Source organism: Manduca sexta, chromosome 27 (genome assembly GCF_014839805.1).
Source record: "Manduca sexta isolate Smith_Timp_Sample1 chromosome 27, JHU_Msex_v1.0, whole genome shotgun sequence".
In the NCBI taxonomy this organism is placed as follows: Eukaryota; Metazoa; Arthropoda; class Insecta; order Lepidoptera; family Sphingidae; genus Manduca; species Manduca sexta.
Genome location: NC_051141.1, coordinates 15,426,529 through 15,449,846, shown reverse-complemented (window position 1 = coordinate 15,449,846; position 23,318 = coordinate 15,426,529). Strand labels below are relative to the sequence as shown.

Below are 23,318 nucleotides of genomic sequence, written 5' to 3'. Positions count from 1 at the left end.
CGAATACAACACCGATGCACTGCCGTTCCATTACTCGCTATGAAAATACATTTAGAAATAAAAAGGACATCATACTTCTACATTTACTTTGGTTATTAATTTTTTTTTCAATTTGGCTACTGTTACACCATGTCATATTGAAAAATACCTGTGTATAGATTCCGTTAAATTCCTCCTAAAGAACAAGTATACATAATTTTAATTTGCAACCAAAACTATTACAAAATGTAATAAGGAATATTGTTGTTAAAAAAATTCACAAACACAAAATTGATTTTGTATAAAAGTGAGTTAATCTTATTCCCGGCCGCAACTTATGACCCATAAAAGTATGGAAAGAATGCTCAAGGCCATTTAAACGGAGTATTAATATGACATCTTTACGACGATAGAGAATCTAATAGGATGGGGGATGAATTTCTGTGGCTATGGTCGTAAGGTCGAAATTAGTGTATTCATTGTTACAAAATTATCGTTAGCAATAATTTTCCCTCCTAGAATACCCAGCAGTAATAATAGGTACATTTACGTCAATTTAAAAAAAGAATTGAAAAAATCAGTTAAGTCTATCTCCAAAGTCCAGACCTCAATTCACTCAATGAAACTTAAATGACGAAAGTGCTAATGATTTTCAAAAATTGAATTTGGAAACAAGAAATCTTTGCTTGAAGATTATAGACACACATACGTTGGCTGAGCATTAAGTGAAGGTCAATACCAACGTGTCGATAGCATATAATTGTCTTGCCTTGCCATCGCTCAATATCAATTGGCAATTGCCCGAGTTAGGCAAGCACCAACGCGTGTAGCCCGCATTTGATGTAGTTTCTCACATATGCCTCACTTCTACCTACCTACACAAGAAAATCACGTCTCAAGGCATTTATAGCTTGCATTAGTTTTCTTTAAAACTGCCAAACATCTAGACGGTAACACTCGCCTTAGTCAATATTATCAATATACCTAATTACATAATTTAATCTAAAAGTGACAAATCAAGTAAATAAAATAGATAAGTATTATAAAATAAAACTAAATACCTGCGCAATCAACCAAGTAATAAACAGGGACGTGTTCTTAGGATCCGGTAGCATGCCGCGGGCTGTATCGTAAAAGCCGAAATAGGTCGCGCGGTAGATGACGATGCCCTGCACGGACACTATGAACCCGCGGTATAGACCGATGGGCCCGTCCGACTTTATTGTCTTAAACAAGCAGTCCATCAAACCACTGTACAGCTTCTCCTTGCCTTTCCCGACATCCGCGGCTAACCTAAATATTGATTAGATTTTACATCAGTTTTCAATAAATTATTCTAATCGCTTTTTTCCATCCATCGTTAATATGGACCAAACTGAATAAAGCTTGTTTGACATGATTACTGGTGACATGATCATGATATAAAGACTATCTACTCTATTTAATTTGTAGTTCTACACAATTGCCAAGAAGGCTCCGCACATAATTTCAGTTAACATAATATTACCTGGTTCGTGCAAAATCCAATGGATATACAAAGCACAAAGAAGTGGCGCCGGCTGCTCCTCCCGATGCCAAGTTACCGGCAAAGTACGTCCAGAATTGAGTGTTCTTATTCACCCCCTCCAAAAATATTGATTTATACACGTCTTTGAAGGCAAAGTTGAGGGCTTGTGTCGGAAAATAGCGAATTACGTTGGCCAGATTCCCTCGCCAGAGTGAGCCGATACCTTGCTCCTTTGGTATGCGGATGAACGCATCCACAATACCTGGTGATTGGATTAAGTTGCATCGTGTTAAATAGCATCATACCAGTGCTATTATACAAAAAACTGAACAAAATCCAATTAACCTTTGTATCGTTTATCTTCTGCAATCTGTTTGGACACATGCTGAACCTGCAGAATTAGCTTGACTCGCTCGATCGGCGCCACAGCAGTCTTTGACACCGCGGCTGATATTCCACCCGCGAGGAAATCTTTCATAAACGCGCTCGTCTCAGAGCCCTTCTCTTCCTTTTTTGCCCCTTTCTTCTTATCCGCCATTTTGATACAATATTTGATATATTTTATGTAGGTATGCTACAAACAAAGTTGACTCTGTAAGAACTATGTTACTTTGATAATAAAACTTTCGACAGTACATACTCGCATCAAGAACCTCTACGAGTAAAAGGTAGGCAGAAATGTACAGAATAAATGATATTTAAATATAAACTACATTTCCATTTCAAGTATAAATACAAAATACTTACCTATAACAAAGACATTCAACTATAGTATAATCTTAAAACTGACGTGGTTCGATCAATGGTGGTGATCAAATGAAAAAAAAAACATTTTGCATTTCGTAAATCCAAAATACTTAGATCCAATCATCCAAATAAGTACCTAATACTAATCGCCTTTTTAGAAAAAGTATTTAAAAAATATGTACTTAACTAGATACTACTTTGTTTTTTTTTTATTTTAATATGTACTTAACTAGATACTACTTTGTTTTTTTTTATTATAAATACAATTAAGTACTAATTTCAAATACGGTAGGTGTAGTTCAAAATGCACCGATTTGGACTTACACCGTTACGATCAAAATATATGTCTTGTCACATACCACCGATACCATATCTCGGTGCAGTTTGTATTGTTACCACAATATGTACGTCGATGGATCGTAGAGATTCCATGGAATGCTACATGTTATGAAACTATCGATTGCTTACGGTGCAGTGGATTACTCATCCGCGACACTTAAACCTTCACTATTTATTGGGGGCCACTCCATGACAATGCAATAACAGTAGAATACGAGTCGTTACAATAATTTTACTAGGGACAAACACAACAATTTATATCTCCTGAAAATTTTCACTGGTCACATTGACTTTTGGCAGAATGCATGATACAAAAGACGCCCGGAATTTCATTCGAATTTAGAACTGTAGATAGAAGATTGTGTTAGACTCCTTAAAGAGCAGTCACCGGATAACCAAACTCATTCTCATGAAACTATAAACCCTGATTACATCACGAATACGAATGAAACAGCTTATTCGAATATATTCGTTACATATAATTCATAGTTATATTCGTGCACGAATTATTCGCGAATAGTGTGAATAAATAAATACACCGGCGATTACGACTATATTTTTTTAACGCGAATAGACTATAAACTAGTTCTGCATTTCTTGAATTTCGAAGTCATATCGAATCTTATATTGGCCTATTGTACTTGACATAGCATATTGTTATACTTCCTGAGCTTTTATAGTGTAATCGGACTCGAGCTTGCAACATTTATGATCAGTTTAGTAACTAATAGACCAACTACTGTGACCTGGGTCCTTCACATCTTTCTGTTCGCTACAAATATGCATATGGATTGAAATCCCTAAATGATTCCCCTGAATGTTACTATAGCTAATTGTGCGGATAAGGGTATCGTCGATTGCTAAATTTTACGTAATAGGGCAGCTAAGATATTTATGTTGGCTAATCATTTTTATCCAAATTTAACTGTTATCCGTTCGATCAAAATACCCATATAAATGTTATCGCACACACATTCACGCCTTTTTATCCCCCAAAGGGTAGGCAGATACGCAACAGAGCGTGCCATCATGGTTCGAACCTATAGCCATATTGGGCACAAATTCTAGACCCAGGGGTGATATTGAGTAGAAAAGCCCAATATCGCTTTGATCCGGGAATCGAACCCAAGACCTCAGCCCTGCAGTCGTACTGTAATACGCCACAGAAGACGTAAAAAAATTATAAATTGAACTGTTATCCACCCAATAATAAATTCTTTAAAACTAGCGCTTACTTGTAATAGGCATAATACTCTAAAGATACGTAATAATATAGGTAATAAAAATAATAAAACAAGTTCAGCATTTAATCAGTTTTATTGATTTATAATAACTTTGCCTCAGATCAAGCTTAATGCAGCATGGCCTGTCTGCTTGTTTTAACTAAATAACTATTACAAAATTAAATGATATTCAAAAACATGGGCGAAACGTGTTGGGATCATAAGTAGGTACTATTGTCAAGATAATTTTTACAAAGTGACCACGTTGGCAACCCAACATAATCAATTACTCCTTCCTATCTGAGACAACACAAGCAATGTGCATAATCAATTAATGAAAAGACAATATATAGAAAATGCATAAAAATAATAAATTAATACTATAATAGTGAAAAATCTTCGAAACTTATGTACATGGTGCGACATCGAATATTTATTAATTTTAGGTCGAGTTGCAAACTTAAAAGCTGCGCATCCATTTGAACAGGCTTGCGGCAAAACAAAACTGTGTTCACACAATGACATATGATTTTTCAAGAATGCAAACACAGAAACGTGACTTCTGTAAGCGAACAGGTGGGTAATGTTCGATCGCGTGAACACCATAATATATACATATAATCGCCACTATGCAACATATTCCATTAATGGACACGTCCATAATATAGCACTAAACGCACCGCTCGGACTGCGCAGCTTTAGCCGCAACATAACCGCCTAGTGCATTCCTCTTTACTGTTACTATCACTAAATTTAATTACGGTCTATATAGTTTTTTTGGATTAAGGATTGCTAGTGTCATGTGGGCGTAGATATGGGAACAGGGATATTATTCTACGTTCAATAACAATGCTATTTTATATATTTTTGATAATTGACTTGATCTTTATGGTATTGGTACCCAAAAATGAGTCGGTAGTACAAATAGCTATGAGTCAATCCTGTCACTAGTTTGTGATATACACATCTATCATTGCTTCCGAAATAAATTATTTTCACAATTGTGTCCAATAATGTTAGGACTGAAGCGCTCCGTACATGTATCCCATGGTAACTACGCCCCTATTTATAATACTTATAATACTCTATGACCTCGACTATATTCTATTACATATGCCGACATTGAAACAAATGTCGATGTGTCCACCGCAAGGACGGACGCAATAATCCCAATATTATAAGATATAATAAAAAATCGCGGTGTGTTGTACGGCACTCAGCATATGCACGCCGGAGAGGCGAATCGGGATAAATTTGTGTTTTAAGCATAATTCGATGGATTTCATTAAGTCTTATAATACATAAATGTAATATATGATCAATAAGATGTCCACAGTTATAATTGAATAAAGCGACATCTTTGACATTCTCAATGATGCAAAGATATATCGCTAAGTCAACTAACCTGCCGACTACCGATATGATATTCATAAATAACCTCGTATCATTGGGTTTAATTTCCTTAATTTTAAAGAACGTGTCAATTTAAATAACTGAGGCTTCTGCAGGATTATTACTATGACAATTTCAGACAGATTTAGACACGTAAGTAGTTATGTCGACATCACTTTACGAATTTTAACTAATTTTAAAGAAAATTATTATAAATACAATGCGCTTTATAAAGAAATATATTTTAAAAAAATCTAATTTATCCGGATTAAAACAAACATCAACTATAAAAATTCGCCATCATACTTACGGCCGATTTCAATAATTTGCTTCCTAATCACTACCTCTGCGTCAATAAAAAAATGGACTAATTAGAATTAGATTTGTTTGACGTGCTCATTAGGTATAAATAATATTTCTAGTTTTCTTGCAGCTACTCTTCAAGTTAGGGGATTGGAATAGTTTATGGAGATCGGCCGTATGTCAATATGACACATAAATCTCAAAGGTGTTTAGTTTGGAGAATTATACAAGTTATACAAAAACAAAAACAAACCTATTTGCATTAACACATCGCTGTGATATTTTGACAAACCTAAACACGACCCCTAAGACATAAGGATGGATTCTATTGGAAATGTTATACAAGGGAAGATGAATACAAACAGAGGCAAAATATATGTAATCACAATTGTAAATATAATGTAATCAAAGACTATTTCGGTGACATTCATTTCGCTACCTACTTCAGCTGGAATTGTCTATTATAAACTAGTAACCACCGCTGTGAACACGATGTCCTACGAGGCTAAGAGGCGCACGCGCAGATAATCACATTGTCGACGCACGCTCAGCTCCCGATATATAAAATATCGCTATAAATACTATCACACCATAATGCGTCCAACTAATATGTTAACAGCACAGATTGTCAGGCAAAATCAGTTAGTAAAGATTTTCAAGGATATTAGGAGGAGCCTTATAAAAACAGCCAAAAGCCTGTTAATCTGTACTGGAATATAGGAATTAATATCACTGGTATGCCGTATCTCCATAAAAACACGAATTTCAATTAAGAATATAAATTTAATTCAAACCTAGTTTGGCGCTAATGGGTCTTCAGTAGAGATGTAACGGATATCCGGTAACTATCAGTATCCGGCCTATCCGGCGGCCGAAACACTATCCGGTCGGAAATCTAGCGCATATTCGGGTATCCAGCCGACCGAATACAGGGCTAAAAAAACTAATTATCTTTAACCAAAATCCGAATGAAAAATGTTTTGAATAATATAAATTTAATTATATATTTCTTACAAAAATCATGGTTTTATCAACCCTGTGAGATGCGTTGAATCTTTTTGCAGCAAATAATAATAAGATTACCTCGATATGGAAATACCGTCGATCAAATTTACACTTAAACACTGACGTACTCTTGGGTGCCGAAACGTGTTGTATGCGGAGATCATAAAGCAGTTGTGTGCTCAGCTCTTAGCCTATAGCATATAAATATCACTAAGACCTTGTCCACAAGTGAGTTTTCAATAACCCTTAAAATGATGACAATTTATATTTATAAAATATTAATGAAGGTTACGCGACAATGTACAGTCATAACTTAGTGTCAACCATCGATATATATGTACTAAGTACTATATCTGGCGTTCCGTACTCATTGTGTCCGACTCTAATGTACTGCAATCCGTACACCTGACTTTAGTATTATTTCTACATGAACAGTGTGTGGTTATGTACGGAGTGACGCTCATAATATAAGAACTCGAGTCTAAGTGTAAACCAAGATGTAAATAAAAAAATTTAGTCAAAGAAGTAAAATTATTTGTTAAGTAAATAAATAGGTTTATACAGTGACGTTTTGCTTGTCATTTTAGTTCAGATTTTGAACAATTACTTTATATGGACGTTCGTGTCTATAGAATATACGTCAATGGTGTCAACTAATTTCAATAATATATCTCTCGTGCGAACGTGACGAAACGACGTCGTGTGTCTGGCCAACGGATTATATTATTTATTTGGTGTTCCAATATCATCACATAATTATAGCTTTCGTTATGCACTGTTTATGCTGAAGTAATACTATAATACTACGACAAACGCTCGTAAAACGGCACGGTTGTAAGGCATGTAGTGAATATCGTACATCAATAAGCTAAATATCAAAAATTGTATATGAAATACTATATCATTTATTTATAACTGTGTATATTGAATTAAAAAATGAGAATAGGAATATGTATCTCGTCGTGTGTGTGATAGCTGAATTTCGTTCGCAATTAATATTTGTATTATAAATCTACATCAACCAATCAATGATTATTCCCATCCTCATTTTGAGTGTTTGGTACGAGATTTATAAACTACTTACTTTTATAATACTAAAACGAACCGCCTATATATCTATTGTTTATAATAATTTCTACATTTGACACTATTATCATTAAATTACGTTAAGAAATACAAATAAGAGAGCCAGACAGACGCGTCGCACGTCAACATTACATTATAATACTTCTAAACTACGCTTAAATAGGCAGCTCGGGGATCACAATGCTGGTGTAAATCACGTAATGTACAACCACTGTCTGGACCAACACCTGTCTAATCAAGTCCCACCAGAACCGTCTCGGACACCGACCAGTTCTCGGTGGAACGTCGACGCGGCTGTGGGGCGCGATATCTCAGTGCCATGCATCCATTTGCTATGCAACATTGGATCACGGATTGATTATAAAATCAAATCATTTTATACACCTAATTTTAGTCTCATTTATACAAATTTGCACATGTAAATATGAAAATAAAAAAAGAACAAACCCAAGGACCAAGTCAATACACAAAACATTAACTAAACTATTAATAATATCACCCAGTTAGAGGAAGTTCGCATTATCGATTAGTTTGTTAGATCACGCATCGAAACTGCCTTACACGCGGGCTGAAACACCACATAGTATGTGACCACGACTTCATACATTCTCATACAAAGTGATGTTACATGCTATTTAAAACTCTAAGACGCAACATGTAGTTCCCAAACTAAACGGCACTCCGGTTCGCAAAGTGAAACGATACATTTCATTTATAACTATTGTATACTACTGCTACTTTAATTACTAAGGCAGTTTAGCAAGCATTACACAAGTCAAAACTAGTCAAATCTATCAACTATGTATTACTTTTGTATTACAGTCTAAATAATCATGCAGTCTGTTCAGTTTGGTGTTAAAAATAAGGCAACATTTTCAATTGATTGGAGCTGTTCACGCTTGCCTTGTCACGGACGTGATCGATGATAGTGGATGTTAAACTGTGATGTTACTACATCACCGCTTCTAACAATGTCTTGAGGCACAGCCTTTCTTTAAAACTATTAACCATTATTGCTATCTTCGTTCTTTACATTAATTGGGATCAAAAAGATATTTTACAACTCTTGAAAGTACGATATTTTTAGCACATAAAACACAACCAGATTTCCGTAAACCAGTAACCCTCAATCACAGCTGTGCCGTCTGGGAGTTTGGGAACCACCACCCCACACCCTGAGACAGGTGTTGGCGAGAGAGTGCTATGAGCGCAGGGTGAATATCAATCTAACATTTGACTATTTGCGTATTTTGGCGGCGTTGTCCGCGTTCTCCTTCAGGATCTTAGACTTGAGATGGTCCTTGTACTTGAGGATACCGCCCTGCCACTTGGTAACGGTGCCGTTTTCGCATATCCAAATCTCTTCGGCCACCTGTAATAAATAAATGTTTGATACTAACTTATAATAAACAACATATATGTGTAAAACGTTACGATGCGTTACAGGGGCGGGAGGGGGGATTCGTACAACGCGTCATGTCACATTGTTTTTTTTTTATTTTAAAACAATAACAAAGGTATTTTAGCGACTTTCCGATATTTTGCGTGACGTAATTGTGAATATTAGAAAAAAATTGACACTTAGTTACATAACTTTTTGAGCGGGAGCGAGGGCGTACAGGAAAACGTTACGTCGCGTTACATGCGGGGGTGAGGGGCTCAAAAATCTTCAAAAATTGCATCACGTAATACTTGAACGGCCCCTTGCCTACTGACACGTCATTCTGTTCCCTAATGCATAATATGCATTATGAGTTTAGATAGACAATTTGCGATAATCGCCCGTAATGAAACACGCTGATAATGAACATACCTGATTGATGAGCCTGAAGTCGTGACTGACGAGCACCATGCCGCCGTCGAAGTCGTTGATGGCGTCGGCGAGGGCGTCGATGGTCTCCATGTCGAGATGGTTGGTCGGCTCGTCGAGTAACAGCAGGTGCGGGGTCTGCCACGCGAGCCACGCGAACACCACGCGGCACCGCTGCCCGTCGGACAACTGTCGCATCGGGCACACCTGCAACACAGGAATATTTTTGTTTAATTATTCGCGATAGAATATCTGCATCCATCTGGCTAGCGAGCACCGTACATGAGGTGTACAATCCGCCACAGTGGCCCGTGAGTGTCGCGTTTTGAAGTCAGCCTGTATAAGCGGTTTTGAACATACCAACATTGTATTGACTGGCGAAAGATAATCATCTCTCGTCATCGATATATCTGTAACACGTACTAGATTTGGCGTTCAGAAAATTCAGTTTGCAACTGAATTGAACAGCAATCCACTCAAACTGACTTTAGTATAGTCAATATTGAAAGCTTGTGGTTGTGTACGGAGTGGCGCTCATTATATAAGACCTCGAGTCTAAGTGTAATTATATATATTTGAATAAAAAATATTATTCAAATCAATAAAATTATTTGTTGTTCAAGTTAATAAATACGTTATAACAGTGACGTTTTGGTTGCCATCTTAGTTCAGATTTTGAACAAATCTATATATATAAAAATGAATTGCTGTTCGTTAGTCTCGCTAAAACTCGAGAACGGCTGAACGGATTTATCTTATCTTGGTCTTGAATTATTCGTGGAGGTCTAGGGAAGGTTTAAAAGGTGAGAAAAATTCGAATAATTGCCGGGAAAATCCTGAAAACAGCATTTTTCTATTTCCCATACAAACGTTTTCTAACTAATACGTAGAGTCAATTTGAGCTTTATTGCTATTTTATAAAGTTCACTGTTGTCTAAGCAATGTAGGTGTGTTCCTAACATCAAAGCAGTGTGCGTTGGAGCACAGAATATAATAATGTAATGTCGCGTTCTGAAACTCAACAAAAGTGATATCGCGGACCCGACTAAATTGAACAGTCACAAAATTTAATATATCATTAGTTATTTAGTTGGCTTCACGATATTATTTCTTTTGTTTTACTTTAAAATGCATGTTTTCGTTATGGACAATTTTTGAGCTACTTTTGCATATCTATACTTATAATAAATCTGTAGAGAGGTCAATTCTGTACATGAAATATATTTCCAAAATAACTGGGGGTGATTAGGGATCGATACTGATGCCAAAAATGCAATTAGTAAAATTTTTGTCTGTCTGTCTGTATAACCGTTATAGAAACAAAAACTACTCGACGGATTTTAACTTAACTTGGTACAATTATTTTTCATACTCCTGAGCTGGTTATAGTATACTTTTCATCACGCTACAATTAATAGGAGCATAGCAGTGATGGAAAATGTTGGGAAAACGGGAGAAGTTACTCCATTTTTTAAGCTTCCGTCATTTCGTGTGCAACCTTAATGGTTAAAAGTTCCTTCAATTTCACCAGGATCCCATCATCAGACCCTGACCGGACAATCGGACCACCTGCATACCACCATAAATTAAAAAAACATCCCGACAAATTGAGCACCTTCTCCATTTTTGAAACCCGAAATCCACGCGGGCGAAGCTGCGGGCGGAAGCTAGTAGTTTATAATTATTGACGTTCGTGTGACATGTCTAGAATATACGTCAATGTCTCTCATCAATTGATGCTCTATCTCGACACCATTCCACATAAGGTGCAATGCTGATGCTTTTGTCACAATTTTTGTTTGCATAATCCAGGTATTTGGTAAATTACGTTGTGTTTACAATTACCTGTTGCCGGCCAGTGAGTCCATACCGTCCTATGATCTTCCTCATTTCCTCTCGCTCGCGCACCTCCGGGAACTCCTTCATCATGTAGTCAAGCGGTGACAGGTCCAGGTCTAGCAGCTCGTGAAGGTGCTGGTGGTATCTCCCTATACGCAGGTGAGAGTTCTTACGGATCATGCCCGTTGTCGGCACCAACTATACGATATTTAAATAAATACTGTGAATAATCTAAACCGCATTAATGGAAACAAAATCATAAATAGTGTAATATATTCTGTCAATATTTATTACCTCAAACGAATTATGGATAATTGAGAAGTGTTTATATTTTTATAAAATAAATTACTTAGTTTTTTTTTCCTGTCATAAAATTAATAAAATGTGTGCTTAGTATTAACCTAGAACGCTATATGAATGAAGTTTTATAAGTTACTCGCATACTTACGTCTCCATAGAGTAGTTTCAGGAGAGTAGACTTGCCAGCACCGTTGGGTCCGACAAGAGCGAGTCGAGTATCCAAATCAATACCGAACTCCAGGTTCTTGTAGATCCACGGACTGGTGTCTGTGTATCGGAATGATACATTCTGTAACAATATCAAAGTTATTATTACCGCATGGTATTTACTTTTTAGGTTGTTTTTCGTCAGGCAATGTCCATCAGGGTGGGTTACATTGTATTGTGTCTTTTAGCAGCTAAGCAGCATTAGAATAGTTTTTTTCAGGACTAAGAGACTTTATAGTCAATGTTCACATAGCTTAAACACAACAATGCTTGTTGTTTGGCGACAGTAATAGACAATGCAGTGTACCTTTACATACAAGTGCCGTTCTGGTTACTACTACATAAAAAAAAATAATAATATTGAATTATTATTTGTGCCAATATGACGACATTTCGGTTAGGAGGTCAGACTAATAATGTCACTGAAGAATGACCGTATGAGTTGTGTGAACAAATGATATTCCTTACCTGCACCATAATAACTGGCGGCGGAACCTTCCCGCACGACGGGAAGTAGAAGTTGAGCGTTTTGTCGTCAACCACCTTTTCGGTGAGCCCCTGCGCCACCATCTTGGCGAGGGTCTTCTCCTTAGACTGAGCCTGGCGAGCCAGCTTGGCCGAGCCGTGACCAAACCGGGCTATATAGTTCTGTTGGTGCGTAGATATTTCATATTAGAAGTTATATACACATTATCTGTCTTACTTATAAAAATTACGCAAAGCTATGCTCAGCTGAAACTCAAATTTACTCAATCAGCTGTAAATCAAAACCTGCCATCTTGCCTTTTAATAGGGTTGAAACTAGGAAGCCAGTTATGTGTTTGACAGCTATTTAAGCAATTTGTAAGTACCTCTTAACACTAAAACAAGACTATAAGTAAGACTGTATATCGACAAGTGATTCAAATATAACGTATATCTGCTATCCTCATGTCATAATTAGTATTTATACTTTAAAGATGCAAGAGCATGGAGCTCTGGTGAATACCTTCATGTGCGCGATCTGATCTTGCTCCCAATTGTACTGCTTCATCTGGTTCTCGAGCAACTCCATGCGCGTGCGCACGAACGCTTCGTAGTTACCCGTGTAGTACTTCAGGCGCCGTTTGCTCATGTGGATGATGTTGGTGCAGACGCCGTTCAAGAAATCTTGAGAGTGAGATATTAAGACGAGGATGCGTTTGTAGCTGTAGAAGATAATCACGACATTTATTTACAATTTAGTGTCATTAATGATATTGTAAGAGATAAGTGAATACTGACTGTTTAAGTTCTTCCTCGAGCCACACGCAGGCGTCTAAGTCGAGATGGTTGGTCGGCTCGTCGAGCAACAGGAGATGCGGTTTAACGTACAGAGCGCGGGCTAACGCAATGCGCATGCGCCAACCTAAATAAAACAATATTTTCATTTAATAAAGTTGTTGATGATGAAAGCACTTAACATTAACTTACAAATAAACTGAGTTCAAAATAAGTAAAACGCAGTATACAGATAAATTTCGAAATGATAAACACTTCATATATGTGTCAGATTGTCCTTATATGGAGTGAGAATGTCTAATAGTCTTGATATACTGACATTATTAAATGTATATTTCGTTTTTATTGTATGAATATACAGGCAGACAAAAACAATCTCCAACCTAGCTATGAGCCACTGTATCAGATGTCTAACCAAATCGCACACAGGCACACGTAAACATTCAGGTCCATGTATGTGCATGGTGACCACTAGTTAGAGTTAAATTTCTGTTATACTAGTGCAAATAAGTACAGTTAGCGACAAAAGCAGCTGAACAATTTCAAATCTTCAAAACGGTTCTATATTTTAACTAAATATTGTTATTATTATTATTATAACCAAATATTGTTTTTCCCTATCCAATTTAAACTCAACCCTTTGAAGTTTAGTTTACTAAAGGAAAAACAGTTGATAAGAAAAATAAATATGAAGGCAATATGCAGTTTGGAATTTGTTCAGGTATTTTTGTGACCGACTGTACATTTCCCAGAATTATAATAGCGCACCTCCGGAGAAGTCTTTAGTGGCTTTCTGCTGCATCTCCTTGGTGAAGCCCAACCCGTGCAAGATGTGAGCGGCGCGCGCCTCCGCCGTGTCCGCGCTCAGCTCCTCTAGCCGGTCGTAAACGTCCATCAGCTGTTCTTGCGCCTCTGCAACAATGTTTCGTCCAAAAGTTTTTTTATCTTATCTTACTAATATTATTAATGCAATAGTTTGTGAATAAGTGAAAAGTTAACGCGGAAGCAACTGCGCCGTTTTTTATTAAATTTGGCTCAATGTAGACCGTGCCCAATCTTCTGGACTAACACATAGGCTACATTTTATTCCAGCAATTTGCTCCCAAGGTAAAAAAATATGTTATACTCCAATATGAACAGCCCTGTGTTATGTGGTGCTATATAATTAAGAACTATGGTTAATATTATTTTTGTTTGAGGATGGTCGTGTCAATTACCATCAGGCGAGCAGTTTTCTTCTCATCATGTTATAACGATCACCAAGTCACTGCTAAGGTAAACCATATAAGATAATCCATAAAAAAAAAGGAACGCGAGAATGCTTCTCTGCAGCCGGGCGGTTAATTTGAAAGCGATCTTACCATCATCGTCGCTCTGTGCCAACTCCTCAGCCAGCTTCTCGAGCTGGACGCGCTCCTCGTCGACTTCCATGACGCACTTGAGAGCCGTCTTGTCCGAGGCGGGCATCTCTCTCGTCAGGTGGAAGATGTCGATGTGCGCCGGGATGGCCACCTCGCGACGACCCAACACGGCCAGCAGTGATGACTTGCCTGTCGAAAACAAAAACGTATTAATTAAATTAAGTTTTACAACCAATTTAAAATGTCCAATCCCGTTTTTTTGACGGGTTGACAACGTAACTGCAAGAGTTATTTCAAACCTTCAACTAAATTATAAACACGAGAAAACATATTATAGGACAAGAATAAGTATAGTGAAATTAAACAAATAGTCGCACCATTTAACGTCATACTTTTATTGTTACCGTAGTGGTGCAGCCAGTAAGAACTTAACTTAATATATTCCGTACAGTACTCTAATAAAGAATTTAAGCCGTATTTATACAATATTTCTGTTTAGGTAAAAATCAGTTTTGTCCTAATAAAACTGACTTACGATAAAAATAAATATTATATAAATGTCGCCTTGCTAATAAGCGTTTTTAATCAATGATGAAACATTTGTATTTTTTATCCGCTTAAATTGCTTATGTAGCAAAAAAATTACGGGGGAAGTGACTTTTTTGCTACATAAAAATAGTCATACACAATCTATATATATAAAAATCAATTGCTGTTCGTTAGTCTCGCTAAAACTCGAGAACGGCTGAACGGATTTATCTTATCTTGGTCTTGAATTATTCGTGGAGGTCTAGGGAAGATTTAAAAGGTGAGAAAAATTCGAATAATTGCCGGGAAAATCCTCAAAACAGCATTTTTCTATTTCCCATACAAACGTTTTCTAACTAATACGTAGAGTCAATTTGTAATTTATTACCGCTGCAATAAAGTTCAAATTCGCGTGCGCGTTGGAGGATCTAATATCGCGTTCTGAAACTCAACAAAAGTGAAAGTGAATCGCGAACGCGACAAAATTGCATAGTCTCAAAATACATAGTACATAAATAGTGGTCGGCTTCGAGAAACTCAATTTTAGCTAACTTCAGTTGTTAATCTGTCCGATTATTTTTTAATAAGACTATATAGAAATCGAAAGATAAATCTTAAGTTTTGTCACAAATTAAATTATGAATCTTAAGTTAAATTTCTGAACGCAATCATAATATTTGACATTAGATTTGACAACCAACTAATATGTCAATCCATCCTGTCGCATTTCAGAGCACGGAAAAAGTATTATTACGATATTATATCTATCTTTGTGGTTACGTGCGCGAGAACTTTCTTTACTTTGGTGATCCTTTGTGATAGTGACATTCCAAGTAATGTGCTCTTTTTGTGATAGTGACACTTTACTGCTAAATGAGCGGGAAATTTTCTCACTTTGATTAATTACAATTTACGATGCCGAGGAGAAGACGACCTGACTTAGGTCGTCGTAGTCAATCAAATGTGCGAAGAGCTACCTCACGTGCTAACCGCACTGATGACCAGAGACAGACAGATCAAGAAAATAGTCGTATTGCTATGTCAGAATTGCGTTCTTTAGTGAGTGACAATGTAGGAGATAGGCTAAATTATTTATTCAATAAATGCTTTTTTTATTAAATACGGATTCGATTTGTTTGTTTTAAAATCATTTTATACAAAAGATTAGGTCTTTTATTTATCCATGAGGTAGTATGAAGTCTGCCGGGTCAGCTAGTGATTAATAAAACGATATACTATAAATGCCTCTTCCCCAATCAATCAAAATATTAAATTAACAATAATAACAAAACGCCAAAATATACGAAAACATCTAAGTGAAGTATTGAGCGAGTTGAAAACAATAAAAGTGTTGTGCAAGGTGCAGAGGCAAATTGGCAAAAAATAAAACTGTTCCTATAGGTATCATATTACATAAAACACAGTCCATTCGGCATTCGCCGTGGCCGTATAACACAATAATCATGTCCAACACATAAAAAATAACCTAAATTATTAAACCAATACTATTACAACGATAGGAGATTAGATTGGCCTTGTGTTAGAATAAACTTTGACCGATCGATTTTGAATATAATGTGTATATGAAGTTGATATTTCTGGAAGTTCGTACACATATAATATGGCATATATTGTTAAGGAGATAATTCAAGATCAAGTAGCTTTTTTGCCCGTTAATCGATTTTCAAATAAAAGTATCATAAGTTTGACACAGCGTCATTATTTTCCAATAAAATTTAACATCGTTACGTCTAGACGTAAGTAATCGTGTTAGGGATGGCGTTAGGCCAATATTATTGTAGATCAAGTTATTTCAAGCAATACCCTTTAAAACACCACAATATTTTTGGAAGACACTAAAGTCAAAATAAAACGTAAAAATTATCGTCAAAAGAGGGTGAAAATGTTTCGAGTGAAATGAAAAGATTCCAGGTACCCCGCCAGGTCCTTTGAAACAGAGGCCATATACTATGGAATTTGCAACTTGTTTCAAAGTTATTTTACTAAAAGCACAGGATGTTAGCTTCTAGAACGATGCAATTGCGAGTTGCAGCGTAGGTGGTACAATCGATGCACATACTGAACACGCGATTAGTTCGTGTGAAAGATCCACACGCGGTATTCACAATGACAAGTGAATAAATTACTAAACCTGACTGACGATTGATACGACCCACTTCCCATGCCCATTAGGGTAAGCACAAACGATCTGTTACTGAGGTATATATTATGACGTTTCGTGGGCAACGATTGAACAAACATACTCATATTATATGTGCATCAATGTGTATCGTCATTCAGAGCAATAAAAAAGTGCAAATATTTATAAATGCATAATAGTATAGATAATATAAATTAACGCGAAGACGATCAAAAAAAATCTAATTGAGTGGTTTCGTTTTACGAACACATAAAAGTCTGACCTTTTACCCGTTGGCAACCAAACAACGCAGATTAGGGTTCATAACTAAATTTGCGTAGTCCCTAATATAGAATAAAATTCCTGCAATGGCCGTTATATCTATGGGGTTGTTAGGACTGACTCTATTTAATATAGCCTTGCCCCCCCCCACTTCACTATCAACCTCCATCTCCTAAGGGATTTAGAAGCCCGTCGTAAAAAAACACGCTAAATACATTTACGGATGCGGATTTGCGTGCGTCTTTCGATTTCAGGGTCGCACGAAAAAATCGTACCGCGCCCGCATGATCCCTAATAACCTTACTGAGTTCTGCGGTGATCGAGATTAGTTTCAGTTGGTCTACGGCTAAAATCTTTAGATCTCTCAGACTACGAAGGGAACGTGGGATCAGCCTGTCTTATACCATATTGTACCCGGCATAAATACATCAACTAGCGATGGAGAATTAATCATCTCTCGTCAATCGACTCTATCTGAACGCCACCCAAACTAGCATATTTTTTTTCCCTTTGCAAATGATTAGACATAGGGACTTTTATTCTCGTGGATAAGTTTGTACACAATGTCACATTTTGTGGTTCAAATATAGAAGGCAGAGGTGGTAGGGTGCTGGGGCGAATGACTAGGGCGCGGGTTAACACTAAGTGATACGTCGTGGTTACATATAACAATTAATCTTATTATGAAATGTGATATTGTATGGGGTTATACAAGGAGAACAGAGGGCGGCCAGTAGGGTACGCTATTTGATACGTGGCCTCTACCATCAGGTGCAGTGGAGACGCTTTGCCGTGTACTGTATATAAAAAAGGTTATGCAAATATCGTAGGAATGGTAATGTGTCATTGCCTGGTGACATTTTATGGTTACTGCACGCAGCATCAGTGTGGTTGGACTGCAGTTGACATCAATAAAAACTGTTTCTATGCACATTATATAAGTTAGTTTCAATAACATTTTAATATCGTCTATTGATTGTCATAATAGCGATGTATGTATAAGATTTGCTCGCGGTTCTGCCCGCGTAGTTAGTTCTCGGCATAACTGTGTATATAAAATATGCTATACATAATGGATACTATAAACAGAAATGCTTTCCCGTCACAAAAAAAGCCTGAAATGCCAAATAATTTCAAATATGCCAACACCCAAACTATATAAAATTTTTAACTGATTTCGTAAATTATAGCTCCAAAATCAAATGCATTAACATATTATTATAAAATAAAGTGAAACTGTGTATTAAAATTGATTTATATTACATTCACACTTTTCACACTACGGGAGTAAAAGAAAAAGTGCACAACATAAACATTGTCGCAACCATCGCTCGCTTTGCTTGCAAAAAGATAAAAACATCACAGTCTGAATCAACAAATAAAGTTTCGCTTCGCTCTAAAACTAATTAGTTCTGCATTTAACAAATTCTAGTTATTTGCTTTAGACTGTAAGTTTTAAATATCGAATTTGCCTTTGAATTGTACAATGTTAATTTGATTGTGACATTGTAGTCGATGATATTATCACATATTTTTAATATCTATAGGGCCGGCGCATACAGGGCGTAACGCAGCGCAGATTTTTTACTGTCAAACTATTGTTAGGCGTTGTCGTAATTGAAATATTATTTAAAATCCATTAACACAACAATAAATTACAAAACATTGTTATGTCGGTTGAATTCGTTGTCGATAATAGTTTGACAGAGTCAAAGAAGAAGGCGCTGCACTCCGCCATATATGCACCGGGCCATAGGCAGTCGTTAAACAAGACAAATGCACATAGCCAATAACTAAATATACAGAACATTCACGGTCAGAAATAAGTTTCCGCAATTAAGGTGCGTTCCCAGTACACTTATTATTCATCATCATATTATTATGTTTTTAATTACACAAAACTTTCGACGATAAAACGAAGTGTAGTAGACTTCAAAAGTCATTCCATTCTATGATAAAAAGTACCAAAAATGTCTTCATATCGATTTATTCAAAAGTTTTTTATACAAGCGAATGTCGAGTCTACTAGTCTAATAATAAGCGACATAATTGCGCATAAGTAAGTCCACTCATATTTTATAACAAAGCACTCGTCTGCTGAAATATGTCCGACGATGCCCAGGAGTTAACTAACATAATAAGAATATATCAAAAAGGGTCTTTAAGGGAATCCAACCTTCCGCCATCCAATACCTCACCAGTTCCACAATTAGTTCAAGTTTATGATGGCACGTAAAACTATTAAGCACAGTATGTCATAATAAATAATTCGATTCAAATATTGTACCTTATTTGTAATGGCATATTTTTATAACATAATATGTGACGTCATCATTTAGTTGTCTATCGCAGACAGAGTCTTTGTTTTAAAGTTGTAAAGGATTGTGGTTCATTTTAACAAGTTCACAATACGACAAGTTTCTATTAGCAAAAGCCTTATACATTCATATAAGGTTGCCACAAGGCTATATCTAATCAGAAACACTACGATACATGTCAGTTTATTGTACAAAACGTGCACACTCGCGATACACATACCGTTAACGTGATCGGATTACTTTTGATTGACTGAGATTTTGTTTTGAAACGGATTTATTTTTGCTCTAATGAGCTGTACTCAGAAACATATTTCTTATGAATTCCGTTGTTTATGGATTTAATTTGTACGTAAAACAATGCAATGTTGGGTCAATGTTTTCTTTGTGATTAGTGCTTCTAAGCCAATTGTAACCTACCCATCTATCATATCATCTTTCTAAAATAAATCACCGACTTATGTTGAAAATATTCGCTAACAGTCGCAAGCCATATAGCAAACTTTGCCGACAGAAAATTTTATATCTATATTTATGAAATCATGATAAAAACTTTCAACACTTTCGCTTCAATTGACGCGGAAATTGTCTTTTTTTTATCAAATCAGAAATTGGTTTCACCAATACAAAAATAATTCAATACATACCGCATCCGTTCAATCCGACCAATCCATAACGTCTGCCGCAATTCAACTCTAGCAAAGTGTCCTGCAAGAGTTCGCTGCCGTAGAAGGTGATTGAGAAGTTGGCGATCTTGATGTCTCGGGAGCGAGGGTGCATCGCCAAGGATCCGGTGCACGACCGCGCCTCGGAGTTCATCTTGGCCTCCGCCTCCAGTTTTAAACATAGCGCCTCTGTAACAAAATGGTTTACACAGGTATTATAGTAGCCTGTATAACACGGTTTAATTATAGAGGTGATGTGAGTAATTGTTTGACCGAATACCGGATACCTGGTAGCCGTATACTCGGCCTATTACTACGTAGAATGTTACAGTAAGTGTACCTGCCACACGAGTACTGCATATGCCATCATAAGAATTTGGGCTGATCCAATTTTCATCCGGACTTAGTGATTAGCGGAAATATTTTTTTACTTACACAATCACTGCTGTATAATTAGTGTTAGAAAAAATATGATAAAATAATCCAGAAATTATCTACTTGTAATCTGCCAAACAGAACACTGTAGTTTAATACCACAACTTGTTACAGTTTAATAAAGAAAAACTTCATACTTTTTAATTCAGTATCTGAAAAAATTACAAAATATGCCAGGATAGGGAATATAACATAGAAAAAAAATCCTTACCATATAACATACTATATATAATTTATTACTAACTTACTACCACAGATGATAAACACTGTCAATAAATAACCATAATATAAATCTATTTGGATGTATAGAGCATATTTTTTTTTATTTAAAAAATCTATTCCACCACAATTATGTAAGAATAAACGCAATCTATTTCCAAACAATACAAAAGAGTAACAGAAGTACAATGTTTGTGGCTTACAAATATTGTTACAGTTCTGTAATGGTTGATTGATTCAGACCCACAAAGTTACATAAATTATTAACAAATAGTTATTTGTACAAGGAAACCATAAGAAATATATTGAAGTGTTGCAGTATCTTTAAGTATGATGAGATGTTTAAGAATCAAGTAAAATGAAGGAAATTAGCAGTAATTATTGAGAATGGACTGCACAGATAAAGGTTGAATGTTTGGATCTATCCTTTAGGAAAAGAACCTCTTACTTTTTAAAGCTCTGTGCATTATATTATTAATGATATTGAAGAGTGGCAATAGACCAGTTGAGTGTGGAAAAGACTGCCGAGATTAATGATCACAGGTTAGAATCCCAAGGTCCAAAAGGGGCCCATAAAAATATGTGTATATTCTTTGCAAATTACTATTTGCTTGATGAACAAAACATATTGAGGAATCATAAAGACCTGAGAAGTTCTCTATAGGTATTTAGAGGGTGTGAGAAGTCTGCCAATCTAATCTACTAAAGCCTAATCTGTCTCATTAGCAGAGTAAGCTCACACTCAATAATGGGACGGTATATAATAAAGGACTCATATTATTAAATTCTATTGCTTGTACCGGGAAGAAAGATATTGTAATAAAACTTCACTTACATACTAAATAAATAATTGTTAAATTAAGTTTGCGATACCTACTTAGAGCAGGCTATTACCCAGCAGTGGCAATGGGGATCAAACAGATCTTTTTTGGCATTATTAAAATATTGATCATTTTTTACTAATACATTACATGTGTCTGTGTAGAAGTGGATAGACAGCATGTAATCAATATTATAACACATTTATAAACTAAAAAAAGATAGCAAAATATGAGCGCTCACACACAACATATAAGCAAAATTATTTTGTAATAAAGTTGTGGTACATACTATATATACATATAAATTGTTCATAGTCCAGCATGAAATTTACGAGCAATTATACAAAAATATAAATTCATAGAAAGCTGGTAAAAGAAGCAAAATAAATATTATTTTACAGAAACTAGGACAAAACTATTCTTTAAATTTTCCATGGAAACAAACTTGCTCTTACAACAATTATTTATCAGTGCAGCAGTGTCGTCAATACCATGACGTACTTGAATAATTACAGAACATTTGAAATAATACCTCTTAATTAACACCCGTCATGTTAATGTATGGGGATATAAGGATAATACCACTTTTGGCGACGACAAAATGCACTGAGCAAGTGAGATTAAGACCCACGTTAGTTGTGACAAAAAGAGGTTAATCTACCTTCAGCGGTGAGCTCACGATCTTCCTTAGTACCGTTCGTCGAAGAACCATTTTCTTCGGCGTTAGTCACACGGGCCACTGGCTTTTTGTTCCTATTGCTCGCTTGCTCTTTCTTCTTTTGTTGGGCACGTTTCTTCGCGTCCGATGGCATTTTATTAACTAACTAAAACTGTAAAACAAAAAATCTATTACTTTTTTGTATGGCACTAGCTTTAGTCTTCATGTACATGAAATACACGCAAAAGTCTTTCATAATTAATTAACATTTAAAAGTGTTCATTACACTCAAATAAACAATACAGCACATATAAATTAAAATTTACCTATATATTTTAATAAATGATAGCAAGTCGTCCGCGTCTACACGTGCCGTAATAAAAAGAAAGACATTTTAAAAAATTACACAGGTCACAGAGTGCGAACATATACCATAGATAAAATTTGCGGATCATAATAATTTGTTTGTTTCATTCGTTCTTTTTTTTTTGCTAATTGATACGATTTATAAGTCTCACATTTAAAATTGAAAAAATATTTCAAAACAGATAAAATTAATAATTATAATCACGACTCGAATTAAAGCTCTTTGACTCAACGCGTCGTTATTCTATAAACCTAAAAACCATAATAATATTAACGTTTTCTTCATAAACCGAATTAGTTACGATTAATTTATTTATTAAATTAATATAAATAATTGGTCTTTTTTGCGAAATAATTAAATAAATGTAAAAATAGTAAGATATGCCGTGAATAGGTTCTTACGTTTATTTAAAGGTGAATGACAAATAAGACTGTATCGTCTGTGGACAATATACAGTGTATATTTAAGGTGGTAGCTCAAGGTCCATTTTCATACATTTTGTTTCGGCTTTAATCTGGGTAACTAAACAA

General features: G+C 35.8%; 2 protein-coding genes across 2 annotated transcripts; both read right to left on the bottom strand.

Annotated features, from left to right (window-relative positions):
- Positions 1 to 785: 785 nt before the first annotated feature.
- Positions 786 to 2,695, bottom strand: LOC119190903 (ADP,ATP carrier protein-like). Its single transcript, XM_037444176.1, has 5 exons — positions 2,558 to 2,695; positions 1,832 to 2,060; positions 1,487 to 1,748; positions 1,041 to 1,272; positions 786 to 854 (listed from the first exon to the last, which is right to left on the bottom strand). The coding sequence occupies exons 2-5, from the start codon at positions 2,022 to 2,024 to the stop codon at positions 786 to 788; spliced, it is 756 nt and encodes a 251-aa protein (XP_037300073.1). The 5' UTR covers positions 2,025 to 2,060; positions 2,558 to 2,695.
- A 1,175-nt stretch (positions 2,696 to 3,870) lies between these two features.
- On the bottom strand, positions 3,871 to 22,838 carry LOC115445614 (ATP-binding cassette sub-family F member 2). The gene is made up of 12 exons (XM_030171945.2): positions 22,748 to 22,838; positions 22,425 to 22,593; positions 20,271 to 20,477; positions 14,359 to 14,547; positions 13,766 to 13,909; positions 13,001 to 13,124; positions 12,726 to 12,924; positions 12,206 to 12,385; positions 11,679 to 11,819; positions 11,237 to 11,428; positions 9,395 to 9,598; positions 3,871 to 8,953 (listed from the first exon to the last, which is right to left on the bottom strand). Exons 2-12 carry the CDS (start codon positions 22,573 to 22,575, stop codon positions 8,819 to 8,821), a joined length of 1,866 nt encoding a protein of 621 aa, XP_030027805.1. The 5' UTR covers positions 22,576 to 22,593; positions 22,748 to 22,838; the 3' UTR covers positions 3,871 to 8,818.
- Between the last annotated feature and the right edge of the window lie 480 nt (positions 22,839 to 23,318).

What these genes read in the sequence shown, in the direction of transcription:
- LOC119190903 (XM_037444176.1), bottom strand. Translation starts at nt 2,024, where the DNA reads ATGGCGGATAAGAAGAAAGGGGCAAAAAAGGAAGAGAAGGGCTCTGAG. An exon ending in AGAAGATAAACGATACAAAG is followed by an intron (nt 1,749 to 1,831) that starts GTTAATTGGATT and finishes TCCAATCACCAG; the next exon opens with GTATTGTGGATGCGTTCATC. An exon ending in TTACTTGGTTGATTGCGCAG is followed by an intron (nt 855 to 1,040) that starts GTATTTAGTTTT and finishes TTTCTTGTGTAG; the next exon opens with GTAGGTAGAAGTGAGGCATA.
- LOC115445614 (XM_030171945.2), bottom strand. Translation starts at nt 22,575, where the DNA reads ATGCCATCGGACGCGAAGAAACGTGCCCAACAAAAGAAGAAAGAGCAA. An exon ending in TCGTGAGCTCACCGCTGAAG is followed by an intron (nt 20,478 to 22,424) that starts GTAGATTAACCT and finishes ATTTTGTTACAG; the next exon opens with AGGCGCTATGTTTAAAACTG. An exon ending in CACTAAAGACTTCTCCGGAG is followed by an intron (nt 13,125 to 13,765) that starts GTGCGCTATTAT and finishes TGTTTTATTTAG; the next exon opens with GTTGGCGCATGCGCATTGCG.